Here is a 25,952-nt window from a genome sequence, read left to right as displayed (position 1 = left end):
GTCAGTAAATCCTGAGGAGAAAATATTGGTATTATGAATTCTGATCACAGTCACCAGAGATCAAGAAACATAATTTTGTTTAATAGAAACAATCAATTTTTTAAAAATATGCCACTTTGTCTAATAGAAACAATCAATTTTTTAAAAAATGTACTTTAACACAAAAGTCAATGATGTGGGGGTGGCCAGAGAAAGGAATAAAGCCGATACAGCACAGAAAGAAATGAAGAGGGAGAGCTATCCATAGGGGAAAAGAATGGGGAAAAAGAGGCAAGAAGAGAGTGTACTTGGCAATATTCTTTTTTTCTTTTTTTTTTATTAAGTTTTAGACAAATAAAAGAGAGGTAAGAATATGAAAGCCTAAAAGACTCCAGAAGTTCTGACGTCAGTAGTAATAAATTTGGGGCTGCAAAGTAACACTCACAATCCTTTTAATTATAAATACAGATTAATGGCTCCTTGGCCATTATCCTGAATATTTATCCTGAAACATTCAGAGGTTTCATGGCAACTTATCAGAAAGAAAATTAAAACTCTGAGTTTCAGGCAGTAACCAATACACCTTACATTACCCTCAGGGCCAGTTGCAGGCCACTAAGGTCCAGAGACCCTGTTTGAAAGGCATAGCTGGTCCTGGATATAGCAGGGGAAGGCCAGGAAGTCCAGGCCAGGCCAGGCCAAGCAACACAGGCTTCACCACGGAAACAAGCAAAGCGCAGTGCCAACAACTACTGGGATAGGGCGCCACCAGTCACAGCCCCAGAGTCTTACCATCTCACAGTCGAGGGCATATATTCCTGGATATCCATCTGTAGAGGGAAGTTTTTCAAAGGTTTTCACGAACCCTTCAAGGTTGTCTTTACGGCCATCTTGCACATGTTGCTATAAGGGAGACAGATAGAAAGGCACTAAGATACAGGTTGACCCTGATCATGGCCACATAGACTTTTCTTCCAGAAAAGGTTGTTAAATGGTCTACAAATAAGCAAAGCAACTTGACTTTAGCTGAGGTATCCCTAAGAACCCACTGAGGAAGCTAGAGCAAATGAAAGGTTTCTTAGGGCTTTCCCAGAGTTCTATACTCTGAAGGACTGGGGTAGAAATGAGGTCACCAATTTACATAAGGATCCTTGAGGTTACATACTGACTCAGAAAAACACACTGCATTTTACTGTAGTTTTATTTATTTCGTTAAATATTTCCAAAAGACATTTTCATTAGATTTAGATGGTATTGTGAACTTCATGTTTGACATCTCTGCTCTAAAATAGCTCCAAGAAAAGACAGAACCTCACATCTCTAAGTGATTTAAGGTTTAACAGAGAACTTTTCCACTGAAACCGTATGAGGTAGAAAGTGTAAATAATACTAGCTCCCAATTTTACAAACTGGGAAATGGAAGCTCAGAAAGGTTAACATCCCACTTCTGGTCAGATTAGAACCAGGAGTCAAACCCACTTATCTCCTAATTACTAGAATTCAAGCTCTGAAAGCTTAGGTTCTAGAGTTTTCCTAGCTCTGATAGCTGTATAATGTATTACAGTATTCAGTGAGAACCTAGAACAGTACCTGGCTTTTAATATACAAATGTATTCATAATGCATGTACATGTGCGCACACACACACATACACACCCCTCTCCCCTTTTCCCATCTGGAGTATTTCTTCCTCTTACCTCCATGTCACAAAATTCCTCATCTCCTTTAAGACTCAGATCAAGAAGCACCTACATAAAGCCCTTCCTGACCACTTCCCCCCAAACTCTTTCTCCTCCCTAATGATTCTGTATTTCCTCGGGATCTATTCTGTGTACATTTCTGTGGAGATGGGCAACATGACCCAAGACCCAGAGCCCCACCTCAGACAGGGCTTCCTCACTGGCCAGGGCCCAACGCAGCTTTCTTGGACCTTTAAAACTTGCTTTAGCAGAGGAAGTTCTTCACTAGGAACTCCTCTATCAGTGAAAGTCCCCAGAGCAAGCTCAATGCCTGTGCAGATACTAGACTGCCAACTCAGTGGGAAGGACCCAATTGGACTTTTGGCTGTGCATTCCCTGCTCCTGGCCTATGACAGACCCTTCCTAAGAGCATGCAGGACTGAATGACTGAAGACGACTATTTTAGTCCATCTAGCCCCCCCTAAACTGAATGTGGTTTTCAAAAAACTGAAGCCGCTTTATAGTTCTTCAGGCAGATGCAGAAACCTGGTCCTTGGATGCCTGCCTGAGGCTGGCCCAAAGAATGTGGGTAACACGAGAAGCCCACGCTGGCATGGCTCAATGGCTTCCTTACCCATAATACCTTCTAAAGGATGACAAACAATGGGAATACTTGTTGGTGATCAACAAGCATTGATATGATCTGCATGACTAATTCTTAATCCCACAACTAAAAACAATGCTATCCACTGACGTGGTAGAAATGCTCGGGTGCAGCAGCAAGACATGGAACAGTACGACCCAGATGGTGCTGGAGGGAGAAAGTGAGGCTGTAACTGCACAGTCCTCCCTCACTTAAATCCAATTCACTTGCAAGTCATGACCTTACCTTCCTGTATCATGGTCCTTTTCCAGAAGGAAGGACAAACAACAAGAGACATTTGAATGAGTTGGGGGAAGAGCCTAATTTTTGTCAAGTCTTCTAACCCATTCCCTCCCCGAAAGTTTCAGCAATGTCATCACAGAACCCTAATGGAGCTGGAATGGGGTTTAGAGATTCTCTAGTCAAAATACCCAAAGTGGTTAAGTGGCTTGTTCAAGGTCACACAGCTGATAAATGGATAATAGGTGGGTAAGAGCTGTGACTCCAAATCTAACACAAGGGCCATCTGGCTGCACTAAAGCCTTTATCAGTGGGTATTCCCCGGCACTTTCCATCTAACCACAGACTGCAGCTAAAATCAAACCAGATTAAGCATATTCAGGGGAGCACAGCCAATGTTTTCCTCTTGGCCCCACAAATCATCATGCATCATGGGACTAGAAACATAAGACATTTTTAAAATGGAAGATTTTTTTTAAAAGAAATATGAATACTTTTAATATCAAAAATTCCAGTCTCTGCAGGACACAGAGATTTATTTTGTGATACTGTCCAGGAAGACAATTACTCTGCTCTCCTCCCCCCTGGTCAGATACCATCTAGAATACTCTGTTCTGAAAATACATTTTAGACAGAAACTGACAAACCAGGAATATCCAGAGGAATATGATCAGGATGAGGAGGAGACCGAAGATCATCCCAACTGAAAGTGAGATAAAGGAGTCAGCCAGTCTTGAAAATTAACAATTAGAGGTACCCCAAAATAGAAAAAGTTGCCTCTCAGCCCAAAGTTCCCTAGATTGGATAGGGGAAAGACATAATAGCCTCTAGAGACCAACTACAAAGCACTACAATATAAAACAAAGTGATGGCAGCAAACAGGTCTTATGAGGACTAAATCCACCAAACCTATGAAATGAAAAATCTATATGCATTTGAAGGACAAATAGAGGCCTGTTCTCAGAGTCTGGAAATAATGCTATCTCCAGTTGAATTCAAGTCGCTGCAATCAGTTGGGGAGTTTAGACTAAGAGATCCAAATTCTATTTCAGATGCTCTGTTTGGGTACTTCTTTGGGATTTTATTTGTCCACTAGCAAAGCAAACCCCCAAAGTGCCAGGCTCCATCAACAATCTGGACCCCAACACAAGGGCCAACTACAACACTCGTACCCAATACCACTCTGCTCCCACCCTGACATGCCTTATTTTCATGGGAGCTATCCTCCTTGGTTCTAAGCTCCAACACCACTACGAGATCTTGTAAAAATTACACTGACCTTGTCAATGGACAAAAACAGAGGATGGGTACCATACATGGACCATTGGAGTCTTATGCTATAAAAAAAGTCTGGCTCCCCAAATAGCTAAAGCACTGAACAATAATTATTATTAAGAATAATTATCCTTTAAATATATAATGGTAATTTTGTGTTGTTAATTAATAACAATTATATAATACTCATATAATAAAAATTTTCCTTTAAGTCCCCTAGCCAGTATAGGAGCTAGCACAAAACAAGAAAGAAGCTTATAATCTGTTCTAAGCCTATTTCCCTATTAAATGTGAGTAGTTGAATGAGATGTTCTCTAAGAGTTCCTATAGTTGGAAGCATTCTACCATCAGTGCTCTCTGGTTTGGGACCTCTAAGCAAATGAGTCATATGAGCACTGGACCCACCAATACCACAAAATGAAAAATCTATATGCACTGAAAGATAAATGTCTCTCAGAGCCAAGAAACAATGCTAGGACCAGTTTAGCTCAAGCCACTAAAAATCAGCTTTTCCCTAGCTGCCCCAATCCCTTTCCAGTAACAATGGATTTCTCTACTACATAGATCCGAGTTCTTGCAGGGACCATACAAGAAGTGCTCCTGAAGAGCTGCACCAGGACTCTGCAGCCTGGCTCGCCTCTGCCCTCTGCTGCAGACCTCTGAGAATGGCCTGACAAACTTATTGCAATCCCCACTGAGGGAAGTGGAAGAATGGGAGTGAGGAAGGCCAGCAGGGCATCTCCTAGACCTCTGTTTTTATTACCACAGGGCCTCAAGCAAGCTTTTCTAGCCTGTCTAGGAAGAGAATGCAAGAATTAGACTGGATCTCACCTAAAAGATTTTCCACCTGTGACATCCTGTGTTCCTTCCAAGAGTTGATGATTCCACAGAAATTACACTTTTGGAGCGAGGGAGTAGACTACAGTTAAAAAGAGTCCAATGCCCAAAATCGTGACTCTCTCCTCCCCCTAAAAGGTTCTATGAAGATTTCTATCAAGATTGATCCAAGACTATTTTTCATTGCTGCTCTCCTAACAGTCTCTGGTTGGCTATGAGGTTTTTCCTAAATGCTATCTTTCAGTAACTCTTCAAGAGACCCCCCTATGCCACAGAAACTCCAAAGATATTCTTAACCTTATCCACACACTCTCACAACTCAGACTAGTCTCACAGCTCAATAATTTTATCCCTACTTTTAAAGTGGAAAAACAAAGCACAGCACTAGTGGGCAACTTAGTACCATCATGCAACAAACTAGAGGCACAGCCAGGTCTTCTGACTTCTAGTGCCCATTTTTTCTACCTATGAAGCTGAGATAATGAGCTAAGACTCTGGTAAGTTTCCAACCCCTCAAGGAAGACACTAACATTGAGAAATTAAGAGTATAATTATTATAAATTCAACATTTTGAGTTTTCCCAGGAATCAAAATCAAGTTCACTGGCTTGCCTTTTCTATAAAATTTTCTTCGCTAAAAAAAAAAAAAAAAAAAAAAAATTTTCTTCGCTAGAAAATGACAAGCACAGAACAACTGTCTTGAAGTTGGAACAGGTCACCCCTGACCCCAGCTCTCCTACCAGCACCTAAACATAATTGTCCTCAATAATTTTCAAAGAACAGAAAACCCAGTACCCAGATGAGCTTCTCCTTTCATCTAAGTACAGGCTTATGATTCCTTCTTTCCCCTCCCTCCCCCCAGGATCTCCCTGAAATCTCGCAGAGTAATTTCCCTTAGTTCCCAGGACTGTTCTCTGAGGCTAAGAGGACAAGTGCTCTTTCCTGCCCGTGCCCCCATTCCCACCTCTTTGCTTCTTTTTTCTAGGCTCTTGAGATTCCTCCCACCTGTGACGTTATATTCTGAGCTCCTCCTCAGTTCCAATATTCTAGACAATCTTCCATGACAATCTTCCAGACAATCAAGGATGATCATATCTGAGGGGGAAGTAAGAGCCCCCAACCCAGGAGACCTAGCCCTGTTTAGCACTTACCTTAGCAACCTGACACCCAACAGAACCAACAGCTCCTGAACAGCAACTATACTGGGTTTCCCATCCACCAGCCACTAAGAGAGTCGAGAGAACAAGGAGATACAGTCAGGTAAGAAAGTCATCTCAAGGGGGCTGAGCAGGACTAGGCACTTAGGGGCAGGTAGAACAGGGAGATAGGGGGCAGGGAAAAGCTTCAGAGATTTTGTGGCACTTAAGATCCCTATTACATTACAGGTAACCAGCAGAGAAGGCTGCTAATCATACCCACTGTAGTATTGTAGGGAGATGTCCCCTTGGTTTAGAGCAAGGCACTAGGTCAAGATAACCACACTAAATTAATGGGCTGCTAGAGTTTAGAGCCAATGAGAAGGATTTATTTAATTAAACCAGAGCCAATGGTGATGTCTTTGCAGATTAATGTTTTCATCTGTTGTGATCATCACTGCGGTTACACACTATGAATCAAGCTAAGCTTCAGAAGACAAGGGACAGGGCTTGAGGACAGCTTCTCATAGTCTATTGACACTATTCTTAAATCCACCAGGAGACAAGTCTACCCTAGAAAGATCATGGTATGCTAGAACCACTCTAGGGACCTTGGAAGTAGATTTAAACTCTTCATCTTCTTGGTGAAGACACAGAAAGGAGAAGGGATTTACCCAAAGTTACACTTCAGGAAAAGTGACACAGCTGTGAATGGTTTGGACTTCTAGTACAGAGGGATTTCGATTATATTTAAGAGGTTCATCAGAAAATTCACAATGACAATTGGGTCAAAAGAGCTCTTTCTGCTAAGCCCAATCAAAAAGATATGCACACTTGATTCTGCAGCCACTTGTCACTGACAAAAATGGGTGCTTCTGGGGTATCTCACTTTGCTCTAAGCTATCCTAAGGGCACCACCACACAGATTCATCTTTGGCCTTAAAAAGCAAATGGTTCCTTCAAACCGCTTGTCCAAGAAGGGGCTCCAGCTTTAAGGAACTTACTCTAGCCAAATCAGCAACATCACAGCCCAGCTGTGGTTCTGTTGCTCAGGAAAGACCCTCTACGGGCCTCAGTTGCTCCTCCATAAAATGAGGGGGTTATGCTCGATCAATGATGTTAAATTAAAATAGAAATGAGCTTGGGAGCCACATGGTGACTTCGTTTTAAAATGGAATGCTATCTATGGTTTACCTTTTTAAAATTTATCTTGTTAAGTATTTCCCATTGATTCTTTAATCTGGTTTAGGCCAAATTCGAGAGCATTTCAGCCCACATGTGTGACCCCACTTTTACATTTTTCACCACCTCTAGGAGCCCAGTTGTTTCTGTGATTTGGGGGAATGTGGCACCCCCTGGTGGAAGCTCTGTAGATCTACAGCCCCATGTCTATGTCACTTGTACAAGGCAATCTTACTACAAGTTCCTTTGTACAAGCAAGGCTGTTTTTCCTGGGGGAGGCAGAAGTGTCCCGTTATAAAGGAAGGTAAATCTCTCTGAGCCACTCCCTGAACTAGTCGAGTATCGGGATCCAGCGGCAAGTACTGACCTCTCTGCCGACGCAGCCTCCCCCAATGATGGCAGCACTCCTCCTTCCGGATACAATTGCCGGTGGGCGAGACTAGGTACTCAGTGCCACAGCGACAGCAAATACGGCAGGATGCTGCAGAGAGAGAGAGAGAGAGAGAGAGAGAGAGAGAGAGATGAAGAACAGGAGCCCTGAGGCAAGTCCTCACACCAACCCCACCACTTCCTCATCTTGGCTTAAGGGTCCACGCAGTCCCAAGGAATCTTCCAAATTGAGCTCAGGGAATTTCTAGGGACAAGATGGGGGACACCAAAGACACAAAGAAAAAAAAAGTTATGTTACAGAAGACCAAAAGGCATATACTCTGAATAGGATGAAGCAACTAGAGACTTATTTAATGAGAAGTATAAATAGAGATGTTAAAAGCTAAAAGGGAATGGGACAAGAAATGATCAAGAAAGGTAGATTCATGGGGCAGCTAGGTGACGCAGTGGACAGAGCACCAGCCCTAATGTCAGGAGGTCCCGAATTCAAATCTGGCCTCAGACACTTAATTGTCCTGGCTGTGTGACCCTGGGCAAGTCACTTAACCCCAATTGCCTCAGCCCAAAAAAAAAAGTGAAAGAAAAAAAGATAGATTCATGATCTCTGTATTAATCTGACATTGGGAAGGGCATGGTGTGGTGGGATGTTGGGTGACCACATTTCCAACATCCCCAAACCTAGAGCACCTGAAGGGATGAGTATGTAGTGGTTACGCTGTAAAACAATCACTATACCCCCAAAGTTGAATCAGGATGTCTCAGAAAGCTGAGCTCCCTTCACAAATCCTCCACCACCTATTGCTTCTCTCCTGAATTCTAACAGTTCATCTGGTCTGAACCACCATCACTCTAAGTACTACATTTATCAAGCTTATATAATGCATCCTCATTTGTCCCAGGGAAGACCCTTTGCACAGATTACACAGAAGAGTTAAACAGCCACAATAATCGGGAGGGGATCCATGGCCCTGAAAAAAGCAAGACCACTGAGTAGGCAGAATGCTAAAGGCAAATTGAAACAGAAAGTATCAAACTTCTACTGCCTGGATTTACAGAACCTAGAAAGTCATGGTGCTGCAAACAAGCTTCTTTTTTTAAACCATGATTTTCTAGGTTCTGTAAATCTAATCTAAAACCCTGCTTCAGAAACATGAACCCAAATTTGGAGAGCTCACAAAAGGCTTCATGGAGCAGGCAGAGAACAGGGAATAGGAAGAAGAAAATCCCAGAGATGGGAAAAAACATGGCACTATTGACAAGCAGAGAGAAAAGTCAGCTGGCAAGAGGGAGGGGAACATCCCCACCCTGAGCTCCCAGTGAGGAATATTCCTTAGTAGTCACAAATGGTTCTGAGACACAATGAAAGTGTTAAGAAATAAGTGATGATCCTAACTCACATTCACTGGATGCTTGCTTTACAAAGACCCTATGAAACAAAGTGCAAGTATTATTTATCTCATTTTACAACTGAGGAAGTTGATGCTCAAAGAGCCAGAGCACCTGTTCAAGTCTATGTGGCTAGTCAGTCCTAACACTACTAGGAGTATTAAAATCAATCTTTATATTCAGTCCCAGTGCAGGCTTCTTTTGTAATTTCTACAGGATCTAGAGATTGAAAAGAACTTGATGGGTGGAAGGAAAGGAGGCTGTGACTTCCCAGGTTTGCTTGAGGCAATTGGGTCCAGGGATCATAAAGGATGCAGCAGCAGACAGAGAAACACACTCAACAGAATGAATGAACTCTCAAGTTTTTTGCCATCTCTGGAACCTGGGAGCCCAGTTGTTTCTGTGGAATTCTGGGGAATGCCTCCAGAGACATCACTACTACAAGAACACCATTTCTATATTCTATGCTATGTGTTAACATGGAAAGGGAGATGGCACTCTCTGGCAATAGGGTCTGAAGAATATCAACATTTTTCATAGTACAAATGATTTCAATGTAATCAAAGAGTGCTTCAAACTCTTTCCAGCACATTCTGGTTCACTTAGGAAGTTATTGATTTACTGGAAGCAATCTACCTTCCTCAAACATGTGACAAAATAGGGTTTCTAGTAGAGTTTTGGACTTCAAAGGGTTCAAAAACAATAGTGCACCTGACAAACAGAAGCAGCAGCTTTATTAGATGGAGAGAAAAGGCTTAGCTGCTCCAGAGGTAGAGAAGGCACCTTGGTTGCTTTTCTGGCCTAAGTCTTAAATTGGACTTTGAAAGGAGTTTGGGTACTGGCTTGGCAAAAGGGAACAAAACAGGCAATATACCATATGCCCATGCACAAAGAAGTTAGGGCAGCATTGCAAGTGGGTTCTGCCTTTTCCAAGTCTCATCTCTCTATGACCTTGGGCAAAGTATTCAGCTACAATTGGATAGTTGGCATCTCTTTTCAATAAAGAGCACCAAGAAATGGAGGAATTTAAATCAGGCCTGCCCACTGGGAATGTGAATTAGACAAAGATGTAAGAAGTGGATTAATCATAACTAATGTGATGGCAAAGTACAAAAAGCCTCACCTTGTTGTGAGCTCTAGGGCAGTAGGGGATGCATAATTTCCCTGAATTCCATCCCTTCATCCCTTGTGCCTCTATCCCTGGATTGCTCTAACAGCCACCAAACAATCCACTAATGACTCGGAGTACTAAAGATACTTGGATTTCCATGGCCAAGTTTACCAAGAGAATATAGCCTCACTAAAGATGTCACCTATTCATTCAAGACAAAGTATTTACAAAATACTAACAACAATAGATCCAGGGTACTATAGTTAATCACCACCACTGATCTGAGTGTTTACGGCAGGAGGCCCATAGCCATGGGAAGGAGGCCCACTCATATGGGAAGATAACCAGTGACTCTTCCTATCTTCCAACACTTGAGGCTTCTTAAATTTTAGCAGAGGTCTTCAAGGCCTTCCATTGACTAGTTCTTTTCTTATTCAGCCTCTCCTCCCATACCTTCCCATGACAGGCCAAATGACTAGGTGGACTTGTTTCTCCATCATCTACTTCTTTCCATCTTTTCAACCACTGCTTTGTCTACCTAGAATGCCTTTACCATGACAATACCCAAACTATTTCCAAAATCCAAGGGAACATTCAGGCCAGAAAGGCAACCAAGGTACCATGCTCTGTCTCTAAATGTCTAGAGAAGATAAAGCCAGCTAAACTCTCCTAAAGCAACAGTCAGGGAATGGTAATATATTAGCTACATACAGCACCACACGGCACACAGTATCCTTTGGAGGAGAGTCAAAAGGGGATGTAGAGCCACCTAGCCAGGGTTGTGCTGCCAAGCAGGAGAATGAGAGCGCTAGCTATTCAATGTGGAAAGTCAATGAGGCAACAGCTGCCTTCTGTGTATTGATCTATCTGGCTCTACTGAACCATTGCTGCTGGCATTCTGGATGCAATAAGCCCTTGCACAAAGGGCTCAGGACAACACTGCAAGTGGGTTCTGTCTTCTCCAAGCCACATCCCTGTCCCTAAAGCACAGTGTTCAGCTAGGATAGGAGCACTAGCATCAACAAAGAGCACCAAGAAACAGGGGAATTTAAATCAGGTCTGCCCATTGGGAATGTGGATTAGTCAAAGTTATATAGGGTGGATTAATCATTACTAATGTGATTGCAAAGTACAAAAAGCCTCGCCTCGTTGTAAACTCTGAGGTGGTAGAGGATGCAGAATTCAGCTGAATTCCATTATGTACCCACAATGCACCTGGAAACAGATCATTAGTATCTCAGATACTGAGATACAAATCTTAGAGCTGACCCTTATTAACCTGATCTTGGTCATCTTAAGAGCCCCAATATTAAGTGGAGGGAACAATATATGTGCCACAGCCACTTCACAGGGTTGGGGAAGAAAGCATTTGATCTACCTTAGAGCACCAGAGATGGGAGCCAGTGGAAAGGGAACAACTCACAGTCTGTGGTCTTCTTCTCTTCGGTGGTGAAGACCACCGCTCGGCCAGGTTTTTCAGGGTGGGGCAAAGGGTAGCCGTTCTCTTTCAGTTGATCCTCTGTAAGAATGTAGTCCTTTAATCTTCGATACAAGGCAGCTCCTAGGGACAATGAAAGTCACAATTAAATTGTTTTCTCCTTCCTAAAGAGGGTACCACCAATCCAGTAGAATAGAGCTTTTCAAAGTGTGGTCAGGGATCACTGAGCTCCTTTCAAGCAATCTACTAAGACCTCTTAATTTCTAAAATGATAAATATCAATAAACAGAATGACAAACAAAAGCTCTTTGGAGAGTCCTTGATAATACCTGAAAGTGTAAAGAGGTCCTGGGACCAACATGACCAATGAAAGCAAATCTCCAACAGGGCAACCAGGGAGAAGGATGTACTTTGTGAGCCAGGTCAATGAAAAGGCCACCTAAACCAAATGGCCACATAACTATGACATGGGGCTCGTAATCATCAGCCAGAACTGAATCTTGGGGAAAAAAAAAGGATGACCATAGAGAATCTGTGAGCGCTCTATTTTCAATCTCTTTTGGAACCACAGCAGGCAAGGGTAGCATTACAATAAGCTCATGGAATAGGAGGCTGGGAGGCTCAGTGATAGGCTGGGGGAAGGAGGGAACCTCTGAGTCCCTCTTTGATTTGAATATCTCAGTATGTGTCTACTCTGGGTTCTTATCAGGACATCTCTTTGATAAACCTGACTTGTTACAAATGAAGGGAGGTAGCAAAGATAAAGCATGGGGGGACAGGGGAATCCCAGCATTAGAAATCAAGAGAAAGAGATATTATTTGCATTTTTGCCACTGACTTACTGTGAAACCTTGTCCCTCTAGACCTTAGTTTTCTCTCGTGCATAATAAGGCAGTTAGAATAGAAGATTTCCAAGTCCCTTCCAGCTGACATTTTAAGTCATAAAGTTCCTTCCACCAACAAAAAACATTCTAGTATTCTAGTATGAATGGTTAAAATTTACAAGTGGAAAGCTAACCTTCCAACCTTTCCCCTCTGCTATATGGAGGCCTAGATATTTTAAAAGCATGAATGTGTAGAAACAAGGTTCTCACCTGTCAAATCTTCTGCTCTGAGATTTCCCGATCGATTCAGTGTAAAGCTTGTTTTTGTGGCCAGTTTCCCTCCCAGCACAGCTTCATGGGACACCACCTTCCGATTGCTGTTCTCTGCAAGGGACAAGAGAAACAACCTGAGCTATTTCTCACTATTGGGGAGGCACATTAGTAGGCAGGACTGAACCCAAATGGGAAGGAAGGATCAAGAAAAGAAAATGGTGAACTCTGACACATCAGGGTTCCCACCACTCCTGGAACATCCCTCTTTTTCCCATACTATAAACATCCCTCCTTTTTCCATACTATCCCCTTCTCCTCCTGTAGATTGAGGTCCAGCTCATCTCACCCCCTCCAGGAAGCCTTTCCTGAGCAAAGCCCATACTTAGGTCTTTCTCCCCTGACCTGATCTAGAATTTAAAAGGTCTCTACCAATCATTCTGCACTAAATAACCAAAGGGGAATTATTTTATCTTTCACATACACTCACCAGCTCCTAACTACACAATAAACTTCTTGATGGCAGGGAGGTGTTCAAATTTATCTTTGCTATAATATCTAAAACATCTATATCTCTGTGAAGATTTCCAATGACTCCAACTCACAAGAATCTCCCCTTTTCTGATTTTCTACTGTAGTCTATATACCGTTGAGCCTTTTGTGTGTGTGTGTGTGTGTGTGTGTGTGTGTGTGTGTGTGTACCTGGACCCAATGAAGTCTTTTCCTTCCTTCCTTTCTCTTCCCTCCCTTTCTTCCTTTGCTCCCAGCTTCTTTGCTTCTTCTTTCCCTAGAAGAGCTCATGTAAGGAGCTGTTATTGACCTCTACTCTAGAATTAACCCCTTGCCATTCATTCTTATGGGTGGGGACTGTGGAACATCTGGACTGTACACGAAAGACCAAGGCTTTAGGCATAGTTTCATCCCAACCCACCATGGTACCTCCTTCTCTCAGTTTTTTCTATTTGAGGTATGACCAGTGAAATATGATCAAAGGACTCATTTGACCCACTTTCCCTTCCTTCAGTCAGTGCTACTGATTTCACCTGGGAGTTTAAAAAGGGAAAATCAGTTGAGGCTGATAGAAGAAATGAATTCCCTATACAAACAAACAAACAAACAGCAACAAAATCCTTAACCCAACAAGGAGACAGAGAAGCAAAGGGGTGTGCCTAAGTCAGACCGAGCACTGGCAGTGCTAAGCTCCATTAGCCAGAGGTTCCAAATGGAGCCTCTTCAGAGCCCACTTCATTCTCTTCATCCCTGAAAGATCCCTACAGGCCAGGTTTTCACACTGAAGGGAAGGACTAGAAAGTAAGGACCTTGGAGGCCCTCACTGGGGAATAGATTTAGCACATTATCTAATGGTTTACAGGTACTTTGTGGTAATCATTAACTGGCAGCCATTCTAAAGCTAACCTTCCCAAGTTCTCTCGGAGTAATGGTTGCAAAGATAATGGAGATGGAGGGAGTGAGGAAGATGAGATCAAAAAAATTAGGAGAACAGCACAAATTGATTGCTTAATGTACCCTCTTGAGAGCCAATAATGAAATGTCTTAACCTTCTCTTTTTTCTTCTCGAAGGCTTAATGTGTGAAACAGAAATATGCCTTAAAGGCCAGTCTAGCGCTTTGAAGACATTCAAAAGTTACTCCATTAGTGGTCCTTTACCTTTTAAAAACAGGAGCTTTGAAAAGAATAAGAGGGAACGAAGAAAAAGCATCATGCTTTGGGGAATGGAGGCTATTTCCATTTCAGATAAGGTGAGAGCCACTAAAGTACCCTGGTCCTTCCCTTTCCATATCCACTTCCTAACATGGCCTGTACAGTGTTGTCAAAGAAGAAGCTATTTAGTTTATATTTCTATTATGGCTCCCTCCTCCCTTCCCCTCAGATAATATGACAGTAGGGAATCACAAAGGTTTGATTTGAAAGGCCTTAATTACTGGTGGAGTGGGAAAAGAGGGACACTTCTTTGGCACAAATGTTGTTTGGACTTGTTGCTTTTATGTTCGGGTTTCAGATATTCTCATCCTCAGTCAGCTATAGAGCCATATAATAGCAAACTGAATACTGAAATTCAACAGGCCCAAATTGGGTGACCTTAGCACTACTCCTTCCCTTCTCTGGGTCATAATCTCTCCAGCTATAAAATAATCAGAATCAATTAGAGTGTTATGTATGCAAGTACTCTTTCAACCCAACTCTGATATCCTGTGTTCTAAGGGACCTCTCATCCCTGACACTTTATGTCCTAAGTATGCTCCTGCTCCCAGCTCAGACACTCCACAAGATAAAATCATTCTCAGCTCTGAATATATTCCAAAGCACCTTTCATCTGCAACATTATGAATCTATGTAACTGGATGTTCCAAAAACAGCATAAATTTCACTATCTTGGTGACCAACACTGCTGCATCAGACCCCAAGCAGCCTATTCATCTTTCTCCACCATCACTCTCAGCATTTACTCTCTATGCCCTATAATTAGCCCATGATATGCCAATTTATATACTATTGTTATTATTATCTACTATTGTTCTATGACTGAAAGGCAGCTACCATAGGCTGGAAAGAGCATTAGATTTGCAACACTAACACTTACTAGATGGATTACCAGAGCTTAAGTAATATCTTCTCTCTATTCTGGGGGTTCAATTTCCCTCACAAAGTTGTTGCACTAAATGAGATAATGAACGTAAAGTGATTTGTAAATAGAAAACAAATAATGAGAATGAGAAATGAAAGCTGTTATCATCTTCCTCATTTCCACTGCTGGTAGCCTCTCACTTAGTTCTTTATCAAACATTCTCATTCTCTATTATTTCACAGGTTGTCTTCCCTAGGGATGATAACATAAGTTCTACTGCATATACTGCTAAATATTAGGATGATAATCCTTCAGTCCCAGGGCCAGGATTCAAACCCAGGCCCTGATTCCAAATGTAAAACTCTTTTTTACCATGCCACCATGTCTCAGTAAGGTATAGATATAACCAGATTTAAACGATCTTAAAAGACTAAGCTGCCTCAACTGATACAGGATATGTTTTTATCCCAAAGAGAAAGAAAAATGGTAGAGCAGAATGAAGTCTTTTATTTCAAAGTACAATGATACAATGATAATTGATGGCCCTAGTTCTTTAGGGGCCATCCGAGGGAATCACATTTAGCATCCTGTTGGCATCCCAGGATATCACTGAAGGAAGTTTCCAGATAACTAAAGTTACCTGAATGACAAAACTGTTATGACAATTTTTATAGTTATTTTAGATAGAAATCCTTCTGAAAATGATTATTAATTTTCTTCATTTTTTTTATAATAAATGAATGTGGAAAAATAATCTTGTTCTTGAGGATACCAGCTATTAACTTTTGAAGACCTATAGATATACTTCTTGCATCATAGTTAAGGTGAAACCTGGCAGGCTATCTGCCACAGAATGAATGAGATGTTAGAAAAAAGCATTGGATTTGAATTCTAAACTCTAGTTTTGATACCTATTACCTTCATGCCTGGGAAAAGCCACAAACATGACTGTGAACTTCTAAGTATGCTATACTTCCCAGGGAAAGACCTAGCTTGTTTTTGCTATTTTTTTTCCTGTCATCCAGTCACTTCTTGCTGCTTTCTCTATCAATACCCTGTCATGACTTTTCTTCTTTACTGTGGGCTTAAACAACAGAGATCTCTGTTATAACTGTGTTCAAAGAAAGAGTCAATGGGCTCTGAGATAGGATCTAAAGCACTCCTGGGAAAAGTGGGCATGGAAGGCTGCTCAAAAATCTACCGTGCTTTTCCACCCTAGTTTTCAGATGGCTTCCAGAAAGCTAATGTTGTTAGAGTTATAGCCCTCTAGGGAAGAATTTCAATTCAATTTCAGGATCAGAGAAGAAAAAAATTCACTGCAGCCATACTTACTGTTTACACATTGTACAGAACCAGGTCCTAAACTCCTTAGCTTCTTTAGGGTATTGACAGCCACATTCAGGTAGATATTCTTGCTTGAACTCCGTTCATAGGCCACCTTCTCCTCCGATAAAGCCTGGGAAAACATGTTGCAGAGATTTAATCTCAACTTTCATAGAATTAAGTAGAGGGGAGGGGTGGATGGAGCTAAGACAAAGAACACAATGCAATTAGATCGAATAAGTGACATCAAGAACAAGATTAGGACTGGTGTTCTCACATCAGAATGTTGAGGGGAAGGAGCTTCCTCATTTCCTAGAGTAGACAGAGCCTGGGAGGGAAGAAAAGTATATTTGAACACTTGGGCTAAAGTACTCCATCATTCTTCTCCATGGCATGACTCAGTACTACATATCTGTGGGCTTCCTGAGATGAGGGTCCGACAGAAGGAGGCAGCAGCAGAAACTCCAAGTTTCCCTAAAATCCTAGTCAGGGAGAGCCAAGAGAGCTCAGGCGCAGGGATCAACTGTGGGGGGTCGGCTCCTCAGACAAGCTGACAGACTGCAGGAGGAGGATGGGCAGCCTCACTTCGAGGTGTCTGAGTGGCTGCCATAAGTGTGGGCCTAACAAGAGCCCAAGATTGTCCAGAGCATGGCCAATTCTCTTCCCCTGAGCTTCAGTTCCCTCGGATGGAGCTTCAGGCGGTCAGCAAGAATAAAAACACGCACAACCATTGTAGTCAAGATTCCAGGTGTACAATGCTCCTTCCCTACACTGAGCCATTGGTCTTCACATCCATTTTACAGACATGGCCGCCCTGACCCCCTGCCTCAATCAGGCGTTCTTTGCCAGTCAGCTCCTGAGCCAAGAGCCCATCATTGGCTCTCTCCACAGACTGACCAGGCCCTTCCTCCCCATTCATCTTTTATTGTCCAGGAGTGATCAGATCACCAGAAGGCACTGTATGGATCATGAGAGAAATCCCCTTGCTCCAAATTGGTGAGCCCAGCACAGAGTGATGGGCCCAGTGATAGAGGCAAGGACAGCCTTCTGACCTGAGCCCAGAGTTCTTGGCAGTCCCTTCCTAAGGGGATCATCGAGGTGAACGCTAAAAGACCTTCTAGTTCTTCTCTCTGACTAACTCTAAGTACAGGAAGAACAGGAAGAACAGCCATGGCTCTTGCTTCTATCAGCCCCCTCCTGGGAGGTCTGATCAATCACTCAGAGAGGAAGATGAACAAAAGACGAGAGGCAGAGCAGCAGAAACCAGCTCTGAAGAGAAAGAAGAAGGGAGTGGAGACATCTAACTCCTAGCCAAGATACCCTAGTTTTAACAGGTCAGACTATGGCAAACTAACCCTCTCCCCGCTGTCAGCCCCCCAACTTCACCACACAGCAAAATCATCAATATCATGGATACAGACCTTGTCATAAGCTTCTTGGGGTGACGGACAAAACTTCAGGCACTCGTCAATAAAAAGATTAAGATAACGTTGGCGGATGTTGGTGGGAACCTTGGCCCCAAACTCAGTTGGAATGACTGGTCTATTTAAGCTTACACTCTAGAAAGACAAAAGAAAGATCAGTAAGTGGTCTATAGGAAGCCTTCCCCAGCCCTCAACTCCAACCATTTCCTATTTATGCAGCTTGCTGTACCCAGCTAGGAGCTTCTTGAGGTCAAAGGACTGTCTTTTTTCCCCTCTTTGCATTCTCAACACTTAGCACAGCACCCGATACATAGCAGAATCTAATGCTTATTAGCTATCAGCAGCAGAATTTTCTAATTCAACAAATGACATCTCTAAGATTCCCTGCCTGACTTCCTTGTAAAGACCTATTTGAACTCTGACACCGTGCTATAACTCCTTTCCAGTTCCAAAACCTCTGTGATCCATTGCTGATTCTGCTAGCGCCGGCTGTCCCTCCAGTGACACATCCCACAGCCTCCTCTAACACCTCAGGAGCTGGTTTATGAGTTGCTCTGGTTTTTTCAAAACTCAAGTCTTCCCCCGGAGAAGTCTTGCTGAGGTTGGCCCAGGTTAGCTCACGTCCCACAGACCATCAGAGGGAGTGGAGCTGGGCTGCTCTCAAAGTCTTCCCAACTCCACAGGAAGCCACCCAGAGTTTGACTCCACTTGCTCAACCTCCACGAGTCCATGCTTGCCTCTTCTCAGCTCCAATCAAACCAAGGCACATGAAATGAGTGGAAGGTTCTCAGACTGTAACTGTGTTATTTGAGCAGCAGGGTTGTATTAGGGAGTTTGAAGACCATGGGCTTATTTTTGTTAAAAATATGGGAGCAGGGAGCAACCGACTACTGCCATTTTTTAAGCTGAAATTTACTTTTTAGCCAGTTGGTACTATTATATTGGGGAAATAGGAGAGTGAACTTTCTCTTTATCATCTATGGATTTATCAATCTTGTTGTTGTAGGATTTTAAAGAGCTAGACTACTTTCATTTATTAATTAAAAAACTTTTTGCAAAGAAGAATCCCCAGAATGCAGCCTGAGCTCATCTGCCCACTCATTTTTTTTTCTGTTCACAATGTGCCATTGGTCTGAAATGTGTCCCACCAGTTTCCTTCCCCCACTACCAAATTCTAATCTATCATGTGAAGCTTAAGTCAAATGATACTTCCTGCTCTGTCAATAACAACTTTACCCTCAAACTCAAGAGCACTTTGGTCCTCAACAATCCTGAAAGGGAAGTAAGTACTACTGTTATCTCCATTTAAGATAGCTGTTGGAAGTTGGTGGAAACCCTGACCCCAAACTCAATTGGAATGACTGGATGGTTTAAGTTTACAAAGATGATTAGTGCATTCTATTGGAAGCCTTCCCCACTCCTTCTTAATTCTAGGGCCTTCTCTCAGTTAATTATTTCCTATTTATCCTGCATGTAGCCCATCTGTGTAATTGTGTGAATGTTTTCTTTTCCATTCGACTGAGCTCCTTAAGGATAAGGAATGCTTTTGTCTTTCTTTGTATCCCTAGCACTTAATACAGTGCCTTACTGTATTTAATAAATGCTTACTGACTGCCAGCAGCAGAATTTTTCAATTCAACAAATTTCAATTCAATATCTTTAATAATTCCTGTCATATCAACAGTTTCATGACTTTCTAGTTTATCCTTTAAAGCTCAATTCAAATGCAACTTCTTAGCCTGTCAATCTTCCAATTCAAAACTTAGAGCACTTAATTCGAGATTGCAATGTATTATCATTTTTTCTGTTTGAATCTTTACTTCCTCCTAGACTGTGATTTCCTGGTGGCCATGGATAATATCATCTGAACTGTTTCTTTTCCCATTAAATAGGGAGAAAGAAGAAGGGATATGAGATAATATGAGGAAAAATACATGGAAAGAAGGGGAAAATAGGGAAAAGGAGAAAGGAAGAGGTGAAGGAAAGGGGAAAGTGTGGATAAGGGGGAAAAAAAGGGGAGAAGAGAAAGACAGGTAGCAAAAAGACAAAAGGGAAAGATTTAACATGGGCATAGATAACCACATCCCTAGGCAAAATATGACAAATGCCACATGAGAATGTGTGACAAAGGATCCAGAGGAAGTTGTTGCTAACTCCAAAGGAAGTCAGAGATGAGGCTCCACCTATAAAGGTAGAGCAGAGGATTTGCTTGTAAAAAAGAGGGTTCATAATCAGGTCTCAAAGCACTCTGCTAGGCAAGTGGTCAGACAGGGACAACCAGAGTGTGTATGAAAGCTATTTTGGAAGTCCCTGTAAAAATTCCACTCCTAACCACCTTCCATAGCCTTAGGGATCATTAGAAAGTGCTAATCTTCCACTTCCTCAAAAAAAGTTAAATGTAAAAAAGGGAAACTGACCACATTAGGATAGAAAGATCAAGGATAGTCGGTTTTATTTCTCCTAGAAGACATTCTAACTTTTGTCTAGGCCTTTATGAACTGCCAAACAAAAAGATTAAGTTACATATTTTCCAAATTTTCCTAATCTCCCCCCAAATAATCTGACTTGTCTCCTAATGTTTTATGATCCTCAATAACTCCTAGAGTCAAAGTAAAGACCAAGTGAGGGTCCATTTGCAGTTCAAAATCTTTGGCCACCTGTTCCTTATAAGCTAGGGACAAGATTATTACAAGACTAAAGGGATAAAACAGCCCTTGGTTGTTTTGCTGGAAATAGTAAATGCAAGACTAGAGATTTAAAAAGCTCTTCCTTTATTTTTTTTTAATTATGTATTGATGAAACTTAACAGTACATCCCAACAGTTCCTCCCCAGTGGGATCTATTTGCTCCCAGACTTTTGGTTCGATGCAGTCCCAGAAATGTGAAGTCTATGAAGTGGACTTGGGAGAGATGAAGCATCATCTCCACCCTAGACTCTTAGGTCTCTTTTCAAGCCTCAGATGAAATACCAACTTCTGCAATGAAGCCTCCCCAGTTCCCACTCATATTCTCAACACCCTGTAATGATTAAGTCTGTATCTATTATGTCCTTATTTTTATCATTTCCCCTCAACCTCTTGAAAGCAGGGTTTGTTTTGGTTTTGTATTTATATTCCCAGTGCCTGGCACCCAACAGGCACTTAATAAATGTTTATTGAATTGAATGTGGGAAAACGTGCATTACCTGTAGGGAGGGCATATGTGCTATCCTCTTCTGCACGGATGTCGTGCTCGTTTTAGAAGCCATCCCAGACATCGTTCGGGACTTCAAGGAGATGTTTGGCTCAGAGCCATTTGCGACTTGAACGGTGTTCAAAGAATTACTTTTCTTGGCACCTGTGGGGGCTGACAGGGTACAGGGCACATGATTGTAGGAAGACAAAATTCCCATCACCGAGCTCCGGAGAACCAAGTAATTCCGGTCATTTAATGTTACCAAAATGTGCATCTGGGTGCACAGAGGGAAAGGTCTGGATTTTGAACTAGGATTTTGGAATGACGACATTAAGATCTGTTCTGTGGCAAGGCCATGGAGAGAAAAAGTCAATACTCAGTGGTCAGATCAGGCAATGTCACCAATTTGTAGGTCCAATGAAAGGTATAGGTTTCTGATAGCCTCTGCCACATGGTCAGGTCCTTCAGTTTGAAGCATTTAGATCTGAGTTAGAAAAGGCCTTGATTCCTTAGCAAAGGACCCAGGGGTTATGCCATTGCTCTCCTGGTCATTGTGACAAGACTACTTGCTCCCAGCTCTATGTTCTTCCACTCCCTTTGATGAGGTCACAAATAAAATAGTCCCTTGCAGCCTAGACAAGGGACTACTTTGTGCGGGTTTGTTTTCAAAGGTGGGAAAATAGACCAAAGGGCTAGCAAGCTCAATATCATAGGAACAACAAACATTTATGGTTGTTATTGTTTTAACAGAAAAATAATGATCATACCATGGGGTCCGCTTGAAAGAACAAGATATGTATACTAAGGGAAAAATCAACCTGACCAGGAATCAGGATGGATTGGAGGGAGAAAAAGCCTGAAAAGTCTCAGGCCTCTCTATCCCTCTACCACCAGGATTTTCTTCTGTTGAATTTAACATGACTCCTCATACCCCTTCCATTGTTACTTTCCATTTTTACTGCTTTTGCAGACAGCCTCTCATTCAAAGACTAAACCACATAATCCAGTGCTCTAGTCCCAACTACAACTCTGAACTACAGGTCCCACTAGTCCCCTATACAGATCTCATTTCTGGACAAAACGGTGGGTGACACTGTCCCTAGATCCAAGTATTCCCACCTTTGCAACTTTGCTTACTTCTCCTTAGAATCCCCTCTCACTGGTTCCCATCTAACTTTCCATTCTTCAAAGCCTAACTTACTTCAGCTCCCTAGCCTATAATCATCTCTCTCTTCTTTCAAGACCTGTAGCACATACTGTTTCACTCATTTATAGCAGGAATTTTTTTCATTTTTTGTCTCCCCAAATCAAAATCCTGGAAGGCAAGGACTTTTGGCTTATCTGTTTCTGTAGTTCTTCCCTACCCCCCCACCATACCTAGTCACTCACTACCTGAGAAATAACAAGAAACTGAAAAAAGCTTCACTAAAAAGAGCTTTTCTATACTATGCTGTTGAAAGAGTTATGAACTGATTCAACCACTGAGGAGAACAATTTGGGCAATCAAATTGTGCATACCCTTTGATCCAGCAACACTATTACTAGGTCTGTATCCTAAAGAGAGCATAAAAAATAGGAAAGGACCCAAAAAATGTTTATAGCAGCTCTTCTAGTGGTGGCAAAGAATTGGAAATTGAGAGGATGTCTATCAAGTGGGCAACGGCTGAACAAGTTGTGGTATATGTGTTCATATGCCACAACGTAATGGGATACTTTTGTATTATAAGAAATGATGGGCAGATTTCAGAAAAACCTGTAAAGACTTACATGAACTGAGACTGAATGAAGTGCAGAAACAGGAGAAAACTGCACACAATAACAAAAACATTGTGTGGTGATCGACTATGACGGACTTAGCTTTTCTCAGCAATACAATGATCCAAGACAATTCCAAAAGACTCAAGGAGAAAAATTCTATCCACATCCAGAGAAAGAATCATGAAGTATGAAAGCAGATTAAAGCTTACTATTTTCACTTCTCTCTTCCCTCCCCTCCTCCCCACTCCCCACCATGGTTTTTCCCTTTTGTTTTGACTCTTCTTTTACAACATGACTAATGTGGAAATATAATTATTATGACCGTATATGTATAACTTATATCAGACTGCTTGCTTTCTTGGGGAAGGGGCGAGGGGGGGGGAGGGGGAGGGGAGAGCAAAAGAGAAAGATTTGGAACTTAGGATCTTATAAAAGTGAATGTTGAAAAGTATGTTTATATGTAATTAGAAAACAATAAAATTGTATTAAATGAGGAGCTTTTTCAATTGATCACATAGCATTGAGATGGAAGAGATCTTTGAGATTCTCTACAGGGATCCTCAAACTACACCTGTGGGCCAGATGCAGCAGTTGAGGACATTTATCCCCTTCACCCAGGGCTATGAAGTTTCTTTATTTAAAGGCCCACAAAACAAAGTTTTTGTTTTTACTATAGTCCAGCCCTCCAACAGTCTGAGGGAAAGTGAACTGGCCCCCTATTTAAAAAGTTTGAGGACCTTTTTAAAGGTGTAGGAAGTGTCATTTTACAAATGAAGAAATTGAGGCTCAAACGACAAAGAAATGATTTGCTCAAAGCTAAAGAAGTGATAACAAAGGCAATCCAAGCAACATCACAGTACAGAGGAGACGGCAGAGCATGATAGTCTAAATGAACCCTGAAATGAAGACCCCAGTTGGCTTGGGTTCTAAGCCACTCACTGATTGTATTACTTTAGGCTAGTCTCTTTCACTCTCTGGGAGTAAGGTAAAAACCTTACAAAGCCCTACAAACATTCAGGCTTTAGCCTAAAGGAAAATACATGGCAAATTTACAAGGTCCAGCATAGGTTCTTTTAGGTATAGAAAAACATTCCCACACTAGAAGATAAAAATGGGTGACAGCCAGCTAAGTCCTCACCAACTGGGAATGCTGACAAAGTTTCCTGAATGCCTTCTAGGCCTAGGAACTCTATTTTTCCTCACCTCCACCAGGAAGGTCCTTTCTCCCTTCAAGACAAACCTGTAGGCCACTGAAAACTGTTCTCTCATAGACCCCAAAACTGAAGGAAGGGGAAGGAAAGTGAAGAGAGCAAGGGCTGGTAACAGCCTAGGAAGCACAGAATCATACACAACCAAGTGTTCAATATCTATAGATAGATTGAATCAAGTTTCCTCACTGTCACAACAACGAATGACTCGAGTCTGTACAAGTAATGTGACAGATCTCTATAGAAAATGTACTGGGATGTGGGCATCTAAAAAGGAAAACATATCTTGGGAGATAAGGGCTTTTCTTATGTTCACGAGGCCAATTAACAGTGCCTTAAAAACAGAGAAGAGTATAGCTGCTTTTAAATGGCCACTTTAATTCTATTTTACTAAGATACAATCATTTATATATTGAAATCAATGTTCTGCAAACTTCCTTCCTCTGCTATTCAATTTTTTACTTCCTCAAGCACAAATTCTCTCTGACCCTGCCTTCTTTCTAGCCACCTCACCACCTCTGCCTCCAATACAAGGAAAGAGAGATATTAACTGTAATTGGAAAAGAGAGGTTTCTTAGTGAACCTTCCATGCAGTGCTACTTCCCCTCTCCAAAGACCCTGATAAGAAAGTGTTCAAACAGCTCCTGTGTGAATACCTCCAAATTTACTTCTGGCCAGTTTCTAAAAGGCCCTTCCTCAGACTGAGCTGAAAATGATACCACTTCTAATCACTTGTCATAGTTCTGCTTATGATCTCTGGTTTAGATACTTGGGTATAATAAAGAATTGGCCCAAATGAGTTTCTGGATGAATTCATGTACTCATACTAGTCATGGATCCCATTCAAAACAAAATTTTCAACTCTTTCTTCCAACCTCATTATCATCAATTGCTCTATAAAGCTACATGTTCTATTTACTTTCTAAATCAAGTGCATCATAATTTGAGGGACAGGCTATTTTGAGGATTGTATCTAAAGTTCTATTTCTTAATGCTATGAATCAACCTATTTTATAAACAGAATAATTCCATTTGCAATTCACAGAATTTTAGCCCTGGAAGGGTTCCCAAGGGAATAAGATAGATATTGGAGAAAAGGGAGAATAGTAATCTTGAGAGAGAGAACAAGTTTTCAGCTTTTTTATTTTGCTTGCTTTCTCTGCCAAAAATAATTATCTTTGGATTAGAAAGGGCAGAAAAAAAATTAATAGCAATGTGTTGGTACCCAAGAGAAACAAAATACAGTTACCAGCCATGCTTGACCAGCTGTCACCTGGTCCAGATAGATTCCATCCCAAAATGCTGACAGTACTGGCAAGAAGACTGCCATATTCTACCACCTATAATAATCTGACATAAATCATTTCACTTCTGAGTCTCAGTTTCCTGAGTATAAAATGAGAATGTCTATAAAGCTGTAAAGAAAAGTAATTTTTTTCACTGCATTATGGTATGAAAAGGGTATATTTAATATTTCTGCTTTTCTGTATCATTTGAGGTTTTTATGCTTTATACATGATCAATTTTTTTGAAAGTGCCTTGTGTAGCTGAGAAAACAGAGACTCCTTTCTATTCTCATTCAGTATTCTCCAGTTCTATTATCTAACTTCTAAAATTCTATTCTCCTTAATTTCCTTATTTTATGCTTAAATTTATCTAGGTCTTTTGATCTGATCTTTTTTATGCAGCAAGATAATTGTATAAATTTATTTACATATATTGGATTTAACATATATTTTAACATGTATAACATATATTGGATTACTTACCATCTAGGGGAGGGGATGGGGGGAAGGAGAGGAATGCAAGGATCAATGTTGAAAAATTATTCGTGCATATTTTGAAAATAAAAAGTTTTAATTAAAAAAAAGAAAAAAATATCTAGGTTTTGAGGAATAAATTGTGGTTACCCCAGTAATAGTACAGCTTTGATCTCTTATTTCCTCCTATAATTCATTTAATTTTTGCTTCAAGAATCTGGATGCTATAGCATGGCGCCTATATATTATTTATTTCTTTTATCTCAAATGTCCTTTACTTTTTATAGGAATAAACCAAAATGATTCATATACTATTAGGAGCTGATAATT

The 25,952-nt window shown here is 41.4% G+C and overlaps 1 protein-coding gene across 5 annotated transcripts in view; it reads right to left on the bottom strand.

Annotated features, from left to right (window-relative positions):
* Positions 1 to 25,952, bottom strand: part of REXO1 (RNA exonuclease 1 homolog) — a 111,440-nt gene that overhangs the window by 9,241 nt on the left and 76,247 nt on the right. For all 5 annotated transcript variants that reach the window (XM_051972264.1, XM_051972267.1, XM_051972266.1 and 2 more), the window contains exons 5-12: positions 20,907 to 21,067; positions 17,720 to 17,857; positions 16,308 to 16,431; positions 12,389 to 12,502; positions 11,280 to 11,417; positions 7,337 to 7,450; positions 5,803 to 5,876; positions 772 to 882 (exon numbers count right to left, since the gene is read on the bottom strand). In XM_051972264.1, the coding sequence (XP_051828224.1) occupies positions 772 to 882; positions 5,803 to 5,876; positions 7,337 to 7,450; positions 11,280 to 11,417; positions 12,389 to 12,502; positions 16,308 to 16,431; positions 17,720 to 17,857; positions 20,907 to 21,067 (974 nt within the window). The remainder of the gene's footprint in view (positions 1 to 771; positions 883 to 5,802; positions 5,877 to 7,336; positions 7,451 to 11,279; positions 11,418 to 12,388; positions 12,503 to 16,307; positions 16,432 to 17,719; positions 17,858 to 20,906; positions 21,068 to 25,952) is intronic.

Source organism: Antechinus flavipes, chromosome 1, assembly GCF_016432865.1.
Source record: "Antechinus flavipes isolate AdamAnt ecotype Samford, QLD, Australia chromosome 1, AdamAnt_v2, whole genome shotgun sequence".
Taxonomy (NCBI): Eukaryota; Metazoa; Chordata; class Mammalia; order Dasyuromorphia; family Dasyuridae; genus Antechinus; species Antechinus flavipes.
This window is presented reverse-complemented; position numbering and strand designations above follow the sequence as displayed.